Here is a 14,618-nt window from a genome sequence, read left to right as displayed (position 1 = left end):
ATAATGTGTCTGTTATCGTCAAACATTACAAACAAGAAATACAGAAGTAAATGGAATCACGAGTGTGCTACTGAAATGTCATTACTTGAATGTGTATACAAATACGGACTTCAAGAAGTTATTAACAACAAACAGTTTAGAAAAGTCGTTGTTAAAGCACATTCCATATGGATGGTTAATGTCATCTTCTTCGTTTAGCAGTGTTGCGCAATATTCCCAATCTGGTGACAATCTCTGTATGGTATTGGTATGGTAATTACCGAAATAAAAGTTATTACGTCTATCGCGTGTTACTCCTGCTACTCCTGAAACATCCGTACTGTTTACTTGGTTTCCACCAAAGTCGACGCAAAGAAGTTTGTTATTACATCTAATAATAAATTGTTCACGAATATCATCATGTAAAATAAAGTAAATAATACCACTTCCTTTTCTAATTGTTTTAAGAAATGATCCATTGGTGTCTAATGTTTTTATAATACCATCTGTACCACCAACGTAAATTTTGTCACGTCCTGCAGTGATACCACAACATTCAAATCTAACGTTAACTGTGTGGATTTTTGTCATCAGTCTTGTGTTTACAAATTGAATAGACATTTTAGAAGGAAGCGTAACAACAGCTCTGTCCATACCAGGTATCACAGCAACACCAAAAAGATTACAATAAAAATTTATCTCTGTTTCATAGTTCTTACAGTCTCTGTAGACATATAGTTTTGAAACGGAGGGAGAACAATGAGCCAAGAGCAGCTTATCATCGTTTGTGATTGATAAATCTGTTATATTATAAACGACTCCAAATTTCAGTTTTAATTCAGTATCTATTTGAAACTCAGTAATACGTTTCGTTTGTTCTACCATGATCTGCGTTGGTTCTGCCATGCTCTGTGCCTGTTGAAATTTCCGTGACGTGTATTGAACTTGACAAGGGTTAAAAGTGTCTGACAGTGGTTCGAAAGATTCAATCTTTATTTCTTTCTTTTCATCAAAGGATATATCGATTTCTTTTAAATTAGAGACCATTTGCAGAACTTTTGCGTCGGTGCTACGGATAATTTGTTCTTGTTGTTGCAAGGCTATAAATAGCTGAGTTGTTGATCCATGATCTTTAAGAAAATTAATATCATTACCAGTTGCTTTTAAGTTGTCCAAAACTTGTAATATATCTTCTTTTTGTTTTTTGATTTCAATGTCGTGTTTCCGTTTGAGAGTTGACAATTTAGCCTGAAGATCGATTTCTAGATTATCGACTTGTTTCAATAGTCGAGATTTGACTTTACGAATATGTTTTTTTATCAATAACTTAGTTTTTGCAAGGCGTTTTAAGTTCGACTCTCTATTATCGATTAAATCAGTTAGTGTTTTAATCATATGCTTCATGTTCTGCACAACATCGAAGAACAATGCAGAATTTTTTACATCCTTCGACGCATGTTCTAATGGAAGAACGTTTTGACATTTTCTGTGGTTATGACGAATGCAGTTTTTACAGCAAACGATTTGGTGATCTATGCAGTAACAATCCAAAACCTTATCTGAATGGAAGTTGCAGTGCTTCATCGCAAAGGTTAGGTTATTGGAACCGACAGATGACAAATCAATAACATTATGAGATGTTAATGATTTGAACAGATCATGTGTTTCAGCACAGTCTGTACAGAGTCTTTCTTCACAGTCGAAGCAATACTTTGTTGCTGATAATGACTTGTTCCATTCTGAGCATTGATCACAGAAACCAGCTGAAGCCATTTCAGCATTCTGAAGAAAAAAGACACTGAATGTAATCATGTATGACTCAATTTAAGGAAAATGACATTGTGAACAAACATAAACTTGTAGCTGTAAATTTATAAGAAGAACCGAATAACAAGCCCATATTTAAACTACATCTGATCACAATATCGTCGCTAAGTAGCAAATATATTGTTACGTAATTACCGCGGTAAACGACGTTAAGAAAATGTCTATAATAAAAGAAATTAATTGTCCATAGTCAAACTATGTACTGGCTTCCAAAGCCGCACATAATACCAAAAACGAATATAATTTTGTTTTGTTTTTTAGCCATTCTCTCACTACCAAATTGTCTATTAACAAAATTTTGAATTTTTGAAATACTAAGGCTTTTCTACCTCAGAATAGATTACCTTAGCTGTATTTGGCAAAGCCTTTAGGAATTTTTGGTCCTCAATGCTCTCTAACTTCGTATTTTTTTTTTTACCTTTAAACACTTTTTGATCCGAGCGTCACTAATGAATCTTTTGTAGACGAAACGCGCGTCTGGCCTAGGTATAAGATTTCAATCCTGTTATCTATGATGAGTGTATATACTTAACTAATACACTTGGTATATGATAATACATTTTTCAAATAAAGTGTAGTTGAGTGTAAAATTATCGTTTAAATTGCTATTACCTAATGAATTGCATGCTTGTTTTTGGGGCTTTCGAATCTGTTTACAATTTTATATTTTTTCCATCCTATATATCATTTCCTTCATAATTGCATTAAGAACATAATCACGTACTGTCTTTAAAATGGGAAATTAAATAAACTCATCAAAGATAACAGGATTGAAATTTTATATTACGCCAGACACGCGTTTCGTCTACAAAAGAGTCTTCAGTGACGCTCGAATAAAGAAAATGTTGATGCCAAATAAAGTACGAAGTTTAAGAGCAACGAGGATAAAAAAAATCCTAAAAGTATTGGTAAATACATCTGAGGTAATCTATTCCTCAGGTAGAAAACCCTTAGTATTTCAGCAATTCAAAGTTTTGTTAACAGATATTTTACAAATATGAACATATCAATGATAACTCAAGTCAACATAGAAGTGCTGACTACTAGGCTGGTGAAAAAAAAGTCGGAATGTTTTTGTTCTTTTTTTGTATTTTTTAACAACATTAAATATTTATTAATCAAATATGCTTGTTACATTGTTACACCAAGCTTTTCTTGATGTATCCTGTACTATTCCACTGATTACCCAGGTTAGCAATCACTTGTTGGTATATTTGTATATATTATAATAATATGTATAAATTTCTTGAAATACAATTGTACAACATTTTAATACCTTATGTGTTATTCATTCAATCGTCTAAACTTCTTCTTAAGGTGCATTCACACGATACGATTTTCCATTCGATTTTCATTCGATTTTTACCTGTGCACCTGCTTTCGACTAAAATCGTATCGTGTGAACACTAAAATCTGAAGTCGAATGTCAAGTCGAAACGTCGTTTTGAAATCGAAACGTACGCTATTTCCATTCGACGTTTTAACTGGAATCGGACCGTGTGAACGCCAAATCGACTAAATTTATCAGTCGATTGAAAAAATCAAGCTTATAAATTTAATCGACAATATTCCGATTTTCGCATCATTCTAAACGTTTTTAATTCGTACAGGAAACATAGTCACCTTTTGTTCATAAACCTGGCCACCGTTTTACAAAGCCTTCGGAAGTTTACCTGTCATTAGATCCATAGTGCCAACCATTGTTAATAAATCTTAGGTTTTACAGCCGGGTCAGGTTAGATCAAGATAAGAAAAGGGGATATGCAGGGTTCCTATAAATGATAATAACTGGCGGACTTACATGGCGTTAATAGGGCGACAAGTGCTAGTAAATGCAATTATACATCCCTTAGCACTTCCAAAGTTAGGAGGAGGGACATTGGATGAATTTGCCTGTTCAAGAATTACAAAAAGATAAGGAAGATTAAGGAAGTGTTTCATACACAGGCGCTTGAATGTGTCTATCCATGGGAAGACCCACTATCAACATATCTCCAAAGGATGACGAGGGGGCCAGCATTTGTTTGTCGCGACTGAGCAGTTCCGTGCATTGAATGATGCAAATCTTAAGTATTAATTCACGTTTTATAAATTTTCTGTTTACAAAACTTTGAACTTTTCGAAAAACTAAGGATTTTCTTACCCCAGGAGTAGATTACCTTAGCCGTATTTGGCACAACTTTTTGGAATTTTTGGTCCTCAATGCTCTTCAACTTTGTATATGTTTTGGTTTTTTAACTATTTTGATCTGAGCGTCACTGATGAGTCTTATGTAGACGAAACGCGCGTCTGGCGTAGGAAATTATAATCCTGGTACTTTTGATAACTATTAACTCAACTTATTTCCTTCCCGGCTTTCTTCTAGACTAGACAATGTTCTAATTTAGGCTTTCTATCACGTCCGCGTTCTGATATCTTTTTATAGATATTTCACTTCAGGCACAGTGGTAATCGACAGAGAGGATGTTTTTATTCCCAAATAAAAGAGCTCATAATGAGGGGGTATGACCGTTATCGGGACTCCGAGATCGGCTGTTTTTAAGCTCGGAATTTAGGGATTTACTCCTTCGAGATCCGGGAATATTTTTTTTTAATTTCGGGATCCGGGATTTAACTGTGGGACCTCGGGATTTTGTGTGTTTAAGCCCGGGATTTCGGGATCAGGACCCCTCCATAATGAATTGAATAATACAATGCATTATCATTATTTATTTTTTTACACATAATTCACCAAAACAATATACATAGTTACAATAGTATAAATTGCACCTATTTTGAAAAAAAAATTCATCTACGTTTTTCATCATTTAGACAAAAATTTCCTTTCTGTGTTTATTTTGTAGAGGTATCATTGTTTACCCTGTAATTTAATTTTGAATTTAAAAAAAAATGTCGATTTTAAAAGCTCACTTGAGCTTGTGTTACTTTGTTTACTATGTATCGACAATAATAAAACTTTGATTTTGAATCTATATTGAATCAAAGAAAAATTGGTCTGAACAGACCTCCAAATGATCCAGGATTCTGTTATGAGGAGTACCCAAATTGCAACGGCCATACTTAAATCCCAACTTTAGTTCGCACATGAATAAAGGTATTTATTTTCCAATTAAATATTTCGAAATAAGTTTGAAAAAAATAAATAATTATAAATACTTGAGAACATTATAAATAAGAATATGTGGTATAAGTGCCATTGAGAGAACACCGCATCCAAGTACGTCGGACCTTCAACACGGAGCCTTCTTTTGGTTAGCTGACCCAAAACAGCAAAAAATAAAGGGTTCCAAAATGACCAGTGTACATACACATTTTCAAACATTCAAACCAACGGTCTTATCTATTTACAAAACGGGAAACAAACAAAATGCTCCGCATGGCTCAGCTTTATACGACCGCAGAAATCGAACCCGAACAGTTGGGCAAGTATGGACATAACATTTAAGCTTGGACATAACATTTAAGCTTGGTACAGCTATGAATTTGGATTGTGATTAAAAAGTTGACACAAAATAGGTTTTTGACACAGAATGAATGAGGTATGAAAGCTTTAAAAAATAAAATTTGACATTTTCTTATTATTGTCCAATATCCAAAATCTAAATACATGGTTAGATTCAGCATATCAAAGAACCCCATATATTCAATTACTTTTGTTGAAATCAAACAAAGTTTAATTGTGGACCCCGCTTTGGACCAACTTGAAAACTGGGCCCGTAATCGAAACTATAAGTACATGTTTAGATTCAGGATAGCAAAGAACTCCAAGAATTCATTTCTTGAAAACTAAGTTTGATTTTGGACCCTTTGGACCTTAATGTAGACTTATTTGAAAACGGGACAAAAAATTTAGAATCTAAATACACGATAAGATTCAGAATATTAAATAACCCTATAATTCAATTTTGATGAAACAAACATATTTTAGTTTTGGACCCTTTGGCCCCTAATTCCTAAACTGTTGGGACCAAAACTCCCAGAATCAATCCCAACCTTCCCTTTGTGGTCATAAAACTTGCGTTTAAATTTCATTGATTTCTATTCACCTATACTGAATTTATTGTGCGAAAAAAAAGAAAAATGCTTATTTGTGTCCCTTATTCACAAACCGTTGGGACCAAACCCCCAAACTCAATCCAAACCTTCTTTTAGTGGTAAATAACCTTGCGTTAAAATTTTATCGATTTCTATTAACTTGAAAACTAAAGTTATTATCCGGAAACCATCCATCTTTGGACGACACAGACGACGACGATGTATGAAGTATGAATGTTTTAAAAGACGCCAACCTTCTCCCTTATCTAAAAAGTAGTACGTATATGTATGACATTACAACACGAAAAGACGCACTATAGAATATTAGTTAAATTACACAAAAGACATGAAAGACGTACGTGTAGTAATAAATTAAGACACGAAGCAACTCGGTTATCTGTTTTAGAGTTCCATTCTTTAATCGTATCGAGTTCTATTTTTAATCTATTATATTTTGAATACAAGTTTCATATTTTGAATATTGAAATCGGGTTTAAATTTTCTACTAGCATTAATATTGATGTAAATATATCCGTTACTTTTTTTTCTAGATCCCAAAAGAAAATCATCTCTGTAACACTAATATAATCGAAAAATTAAGAGTGTCACATGGTGGTCTATATGTCGTCTGAATTACAATGTATGGTATTGTTCTGTAATTTATATATTCGCCATGATCCGCAATAAATTTTTTAATGTTATTTTGGCATGCCATACTTAATAGAAGTGCGGACGTGAAAGAAAGCACTCTTCACCAAAACTTCAACGGATATTACATTCCACGGATATTACATTTCGAGTATTCCGTCTTTTATAAAATATTATACGTGTATCTGAAGAGAGAAGTTGTATTATAATTAAATTTTACACCGATATCAATATGTGATCATATGTGGGGTGTAGATGGTCTATTTTCAAAACTGTGTTTATCTAGAAAACAGAGATGACATGCCGAACACATTTTTGCATTTTTCACCATTGTCTGAAGACTGATAATCATATAATTTAGAGTATTTTAAAGATGACCATAATTGATGTAAACAAAAATTATTCAAGGTAACCTTAAAACTCAGGCTACACTCTTCATTGTGCTAAACATTTCGCCAAGCTTAAGAAACATTTATTACGGCCAGTACGATCACTATGGATGGTAGTGCAATATGTATTAAAGATAATAATATTAAAGAAATATAAAATATCTGATAAAGTAGTAAAAGCTACAGGTAAAAATGGGGGGGGGGGGGAGGCTACACGAAACAGATATTTTGAAGAAATTAGGAAAAGTCCTTGGAAACTCATTATCAAATCACCATTCAATAGATAACTCAATAATATTTGTTTAAACTTTATAAATACTTGCGAATAAAGATAATTTCGGAAGTTGATACGTTTAGAAATATAAAAAAAGCACTTGTTCAAATCTGATGAAAATCGAATGGAAAATCGTATCGTGTGAACAGAACGCTGTACGATTTACCTGTGCGACGGTGTCAAGTCGAATGGAAAATCGAACGGAAAATCGTATCGTGTGAATGCACCTAACGCTCAGTGTAAAATATCGACAAATATAATGCCTACCCATGTTAAAATGAGCATAGAGCATGACATGAAGGAATTCTTTCTTAATTATTCATACAAAACCAAAATATGTGTGATAAAAAGAGTAGTCAGCACTTCGGGGTTGACATGAATATCAATGATATAGTCATTTCTATAACTTTGCTGTTTGCAAAAGTATGAATTATTCGAAATATTAAGGATCTTCTTATTCAAGGTATAGATAATTTAGCCGTATTTAGCACAACTTTTTTTGGAATTTAGGTTTATAAATGCTTTTCAACTTTGCACTTGTTTGGCTTTCTAACTATTTTGATCTGAGCGTCACTGATGAGTCTTATGTGGACGTAACGCGTGTCTGTTGTATTAAATGAATTATAAGCTTGGTACCTTTCATAACTATATGGTACTAGCTTTTTGAAAGACGAATCAGTGGTTCGTCAGTTCTAATTACCACAAAGAATCAATGATAAATAAAACATAATAAACACAATTTCTTAAAATATCTTTCTTTTGAAATCCAGTTATTATTGAACATTGATGTAAGACATAAAAAATAATATCAGAAAAATCAGTTTGAAAAACAGTTTTTTAATTAAAAAAAAATCTAAAGTTTCATAAAAAAAACTAGTGTAAACTATAGCTGAAAAAGCTGAAGTAAAAAGTATATAAACACCTACCAAATTTAAGATGGGCGAACAATTCAAAGTTCAGTCAATATCAACTGATAAATGTATGGAAAGCTGTTTGAATAATCAGTATTTTTCTTCCTTTTAAGATGTTTAATCGACTACTGTATAAATATAAACGATAGATAATTTTTCGGATCATAAATAATATATATATATATATTACTACCGTAAAAAAGCAAATCATTTCAGCTTTCGTAATTTAAAAGAAGTTTTAACACTCGTAGACAAAATAGTTACGGCAAAGATGACATGAGTACGTAGTTGGTATTGTTTTACATATTTGTCTTACATCTCTGCTTTATATTTATTTATTTTTGGTTTGCATATTTGTAAAATAGAATGTAATAATGACAATTTGTACTTGTTTGGCTTTATAACTGTTTTGATATGAGCATCACTGATGAGTCTTATGTAGACGAAACGCGCGTCAGGCGTATTAAATTTAAAATCATGGTATCGTTGATAACAATATAACTTTTTTTTTATTTATCTTTGATTTACGATAACAATGATATAAGCACTGAATGTAAGAACAAGAATTTATAAAAATGATATTGTCTTGGGGATGAATTTTGTTTATGAGATCAACCAAGTAGTCAGTTTGGCTACTAATTAAAATCTGTATAAAGCATTTATATCACAGACAATCAAATGTAAAAATAATCTGAAAAGACTTTGTTAACAAGGCAAATGATAATCTCAAACTAAAAGGACACTTCATAAAATACGATAACAGTTGTGTATGGACTTTCATTATGGACTCTCCGAATTGATTTTCCTCTAAGTTTAGTTTTTTTGTGATTTTACTTTGTGATTTTATTTTTTACGATGTACACTCCCATAAATCGTTTAAGACAAGTTACGGTACTAGTATTATACGAACTAAAAAAATCGTTTGAACTAACTGAAGCAAGGTTTGGTGCGACGATAGGTAAGCGTCTCATACTATGTATGCGTCATGCGACTTTAAATTGTCACAACAAGGAATTGGACACAATTGGTAAAATTAAATATTGGACGACTTTTTGTTTGCATCTAAGGTAGGCGTGAAGCGGCTATAGATAACAGGTTGAAAAAGTTGACTTAAGATGAATTTGGCTATTTATTTTAGGTATTTATTTTCATACAGCTCTTCGATGGGTTCGGTACTTATACATCTTCGGATTTAAAATGTTTGGCTTTGAGCGTTTCTGATGAAAGCAAATCCAGGAAAGCGCATCGGACGTATGAAATTATTTAACGTGTTGTTTTCCATTTTTTAAGATACAGGCATGTTGTATCGGTCTGTCAATTTGAGTTGTTTTCTGCCGTTCTTCTTCATAACATGGTTTGAGTAGTTTAAATGTAAGAAGCTAACTCCTGCCAATGAAGTCGTATTGTATAAACATGTACGTAATTATCATATGGGGCAGATGATATGTTACTATTGATGAATAAGAATGTCTCTATCAGTATTAAATGACAAATTTTTTTAAAGACTTAAAATTACGCATCTTAATAGCAGTAAATCAATTTTATATGTAAAAAGGAAAGTAACAGACACTGATGATATAATTGATGTTAAAAATAATATACAAAATTATTTTAGATTTTGAAGTTACAGATGAAAAAGATGTAATTCAACAATGGACACATTATTTAAAAAGTGAAACCGGGAGATGTTTGGAAATAGATAGAAAAGAAACACAGCCGGCTTTAGGATTAGAAATGATAAAACCAAAAACAACTGTAAAGAAAAATAAGGTATTTTATCTGCAAATAAATATCATGAACGATACCTCACTAGATTTTACCATTTTAAATGAGAAATGGCTAATCAGTAACTCCATGAATTTAATGTACATATTTTAATCAACATTGTTTACTTTTTTTGAACAGCGGTATACTATTGTTGCCTTTATTTATCAGATGAGCATGAATTACATAACTTTTAGAATATTCGTCTGTAAACAGATGATCTGAGACTACCTGTTATAATGCTAGATGATTTTTCGGCATTTTGCTGTTTGTGTGTGGTTTTCCTGTTGTTGCTTTGCATGCATTGGTTTTATGTCATGGATGGATATCCTTATCCCTGGTTTTTTCTATTATGTTATAAATTGATATTTTTTAATGTCAACTTCATAAATACAGTACGTCAGTTTCAAATATGTTTTTTTCTAGATAAGATACTATGATTGAGAATACATTTATGTTTTATCGTTTTTCTTTTAATATGATTTAAGCGTAAAGATATTACTTGGAATGTAAAGACCACTGATGAACCTACCAGCTCGACTACAGAAAGTATATATACACAACCGAATATTAAAACAGTCAAATGTAGTGCAAATGATGCTAAGCTACAATTGAGAATAGATAAACCTACAGTTAAACAAAAATTGACAAACACAGAGGATTTAGCAAAACCTTCAACTGTACCAATATATGACAATAACATAGAACGGTGTAAGGCAGATGTTGAAATGGATATTCAAAAGGTAGTTGGGTCATTTGTTGCGACCATCTTAGCTTCAGCTGTAGCTGCTTACATAGGGGAGGAAAGTGGTAGACGGGGAAAATGGACAACGTATCAGGTATATATTTGTTTTGTATAGAAATGGTGCCGTTCTGCAAAAAAAAAAAACGATTTGCGTAAGCTATGAAACTCATTTTTTTACCGGACTTTTACCTTTTTCGATCCTTTCTGTTTGCTTTATTATCTGCGACAACATTTGACATTTGTTTGTTTCCCAAATAAAGAACTCGGACGTTTGTTTTGTTCTCTTTATATAGAATTGGTGCAGGTGTGCAAAGAAAGAATTGCATTTACATAAGCCTTGAAACCATCATTGCTTTACTGGACGTTTACATTTAGGTTTTTTTCTATGCTTTCTTTGTGCTTACCTTTTCCGACAACATAACTTTATATCCCCAAATAACAAACTCACACATAAACAGACGTTATATTATGTATGTGTATGATTATCTGAGGAATCAGATGTGTTCTAAGTGCATGATTTTATTGTTTTACTCAGGCAGTTAGGGACGACATCAAAAGATCAATGTAAGATAAAAATAACTGAATTCAAATACTAGTAGTTCGGGGATTAGGGGGAGGGGTTGAACTGCTGCAAGATTTGGTTATCCGACATTGATTTTTACATATATCCATATGGGTCAGGTAGCACTCCACAGTTAGAAAATAAAATTAAAAATGAGCCCCAAAATGTTTTATCATCTCCTATTCCTGGATTTCTAATACATAACCTAACTGTTTGTGTTGTACATGTGCATATGTATGTAATCAGTATCTTCCATAGATTTAATTTTCCAAAGTTAAAAGGGTGAAAATTAATTCCTTTTATGTGTATCCATGGCAACATTCAGCATGTATTTACCATAAAATATTGCAAAAAGGGGGGTGAACATGTCATATATCCCCCCAAAATTTGGATCAAACTAGAATTTCAATGCCTTTGAGTGATACCTTTTTAGAAACTGTTTTCTTAAATCTTCCTTATGATCAAATAAAAAATGGGTGTCTTTCGCCTCATTTTTTCGTGAAATCCAATCACAAAGTTTGTGCGATAAAAAGTTGGAAAAAACATTACAATAATTGCCGGACCAATGTATGGTATGGACATGCAAATACGGACTGTCATACAGAAAACAGCCTATATTACATACATTACATAACCTTGATGTTCATATAAACCCAATACAAAGGCTATTTTAATACTCAGCTATCCAAAAATGAATTTTATTGCACACTAGCTCTCATATTTAAAAAATCCACAGGGGCCAAAATGCGAAACTACACACCTAACTGTGGAGTGCTACCTCAATCAATTTTTCCCAAATTAAGTTATTAGGGGGGTGGGGGTGTCATGTGAATTAAGTTTTTTTTTTTTTTTATCTCCATTGAACTTTTGATGTCGTCCCTAAGTTAAAACATTTAAAACTGGATAAGAACTAGAGAACTATAACAGCGCCTGGAATTGACTGGTAGTCTTATATCATCGAACTTATATTTTTGTGAAATTTTGTTGTTAGATCTATGACGCTCTTTGCATAATTCACTGACCAAATTTTAAGACACGGTATGATTTAGGGATGACATATAGCATAAATATCAATCAATCTTTGAAGACTGTGTTGCATCTTTCGATTGTGATTGTCCTTGTGTTGCTGACATTGATAAATCCATGTCCCTGATTCCTTTCATTCATTTTTGCTTTGAATTCACATAATTCGTTTGAATTTTGTGTTCTGTATAAAAATGAATTTTATTTTATTATTATTCAAGGCATCAGTTGCATCAGAAATGGCAGAAGCTATCATGTTTGTAAATTCAAATGACGTCATGGCCGCAGCAAACACAATTATAAATACTGTGGAAAAAGCTGAAAATATAGACCATTCAAATACACGTCAGTGTTGTCTAGATGGATCTTTATGTTACTGTGGGCATAACAAAGAACAAAGGGAACAGAGGAGTAAATTAAGCTCAATTTGTACACTATTGTAAATTTGATTACGTCATAGTGACGTCTTTAAAGACCATAATATGATTTTTTTTTGTCAATTTGGGAATATTCATGCAATTTCAATATTGTCTTGATGTGTATAATATGTTAGATAAATTAAAAAAGTGCATTGGTTATTTGAACCTGATAGTATGTCCAATCATTATTTATGTGTCAATTATTGTTTCCCTTCTTAATATCATGACCTTAATGGAGAAATGCTTTAAGCAAAACGTACATGTATTACGGTGTCAGTGAAATTGCTATTTTGTATTTAAAAAAGTACGAAAAAACTATACCATATCTTACATACATATATGGGTAATCGTGCTAGGATCGCTTAAATGGTATATAATACCCCAGTCCCACTAGGCCACGATTGCACTACGATCTGCAAAAAAAATGCAAATTTTGATGATCGTAGTACGATCGTGTAAATCGCAGTAAGGTCGTAGCACGGTCGTGGTGAGGTCTTCAAGATCGTGATGAGCGTGGCCAACTTTGAACATGTTCAAAACAATCGTGGTGCGGTCGTGATGAAAACAGGTCGTAGAAGTAGCGTAGTGAGAGCGCACTAAGGTCGTGGAAAGATCGCATAGGTCGCTGTGCCATCTGTATCTGTATCCTATGAATTTCTGCCAATATAGGCACACCTCCGTTATATGGAGTAAAACAATAAAAATAGTTCCACCACCGCAACAGTATAGAATATCAATCCATCAATATATATACACTATGAGGATTATGTACACAGTTCACAGTTTTTGATATTTATTTATCCTTTTATATGTAAAAGATAAAAATTGTCTTTATACTATTAAAATTCTATTTATAAAACTTTATATTAAGCCTAGGCGATCTGCAAAAACCCTATTTGACCTATCTAACTGACTTTAAAGTTCATCTTTCTCCTGCTACTTATCAAGTCCATTTTTGAGAGTATTTCGTACCTCTTATTATGTAATTTATAAATTAATTGTCTACACAGAGGTTCAATTCTATAGCTTATATCATTTTCTGACTCAGCACTGCAAGCATAGTGAAATGGATTAATAATTAGTTGCAAAATGTCTAGCTGACTATTAGAATGTTGCAAAGCAGGAAGCTCACTACATTTATATATAATGTTTTTCAAAATTGGTGTACGAAATTGGTCAAGTGCTCTACAACACAGCAAGAAATGTGAAAGTGATTCTTCTGCTTGGTCACATAATTTACAAGTTGGATCAACGTTGTTTTGATTGTAAGCTGCTCTATTCGTTTGTAGAATGTAGGTTCCAGTTGCAATTTTTATTCTTATTGGAATTCTATTGATGTCTCTTTGATTAGCACTGTTCGCTAAGGCCAAAGGATGAATTTTCCCAACTTTAAATAAAGATGTTGGAATGTATATCAAGCTTGAGTAATACATTATTTCTTCATTAATTCTTGTTGTCCAATATTTATGTACTGCTGTGGTAGTCAATTTCTTCCATTTTCCTTTTGACATATCAATATAAAGTAGTGATAATGGGTTTTCTAGACTATATTTGATACATATCTTTTTCATGTCTATAAACCAGCTGTTACTATCAAAGCTCTTAATCTGTAGTTGTCTTTCTGCTAGCTTCCACTCAGATGAATTTTTAGTTTCTATAGTTTTAGCTTTGCTTTTTACAGGTAAAATTACGCTTTTTGAAGGTTGTAGATGGTATCCTTCGCGCTTACTGAAATCCACGGCTATATCTACCATTGTTTGTATATCTAATGGGTTACAGGCAAGTAGTGCAACATCGTCTGCACATGTCGGTGCACAGCAATTAATGTTTCCAATTTTTCCACCAAGTCCAGAGTCACATAGAAAATTCAAAAGAGGATTTATATATAGTTTATATAAATCAGCACTGAGAGTGCCGCCTTGCCGAACACCTTGTTCTATTTTAAAGAAATCTTCTGAGAAGCTATTGTCCCATTTGACATATGACACAGCATTTTGGTAAAGATTGTCTATCAATAATATTGATTGATTTGAAAAACCATA

At 32.6% G+C, this 14,618-nt stretch overlaps 1 protein-coding gene across 1 annotated transcript in view; it reads left to right on the top strand.

Moving 5' to 3' along the window:
• The window catches only part of LOC134690340 (uncharacterized), a 40,002-nt gene extending 27,261 nt beyond the window's left edge, over positions 1–12,741 (top strand). Inside the window, exons 13-15 of the mRNA XM_063550311.1 lie at positions 9,679–9,833; positions 10,316–10,666; positions 12,379–12,741. Of these exons, the coding sequence (XP_063406381.1) occupies positions 9,679–9,833; positions 10,316–10,666; positions 12,379–12,600 (728 nt within the window). The 3' untranslated portion in view covers positions 12,601–12,741. The remainder of the gene's footprint in view (positions 1–9,678; positions 9,834–10,315; positions 10,667–12,378) is intronic.
• The last annotated feature ends 1,877 nt before the right edge of the window (positions 12,742–14,618 follow it).

The sequence above is a fragment of the Mytilus trossulus genome, chromosome 1 (assembly GCF_036588685.1).
Source record: "Mytilus trossulus isolate FHL-02 chromosome 1, PNRI_Mtr1.1.1.hap1, whole genome shotgun sequence".
Taxonomy (NCBI): domain Eukaryota; kingdom Metazoa; phylum Mollusca; class Bivalvia; order Mytilida; family Mytilidae; genus Mytilus; species Mytilus trossulus.
The sequence above is the reverse complement of the archived record's forward strand: the minus strand, read 5'-3'. Positions and strand labels throughout refer to the sequence as shown.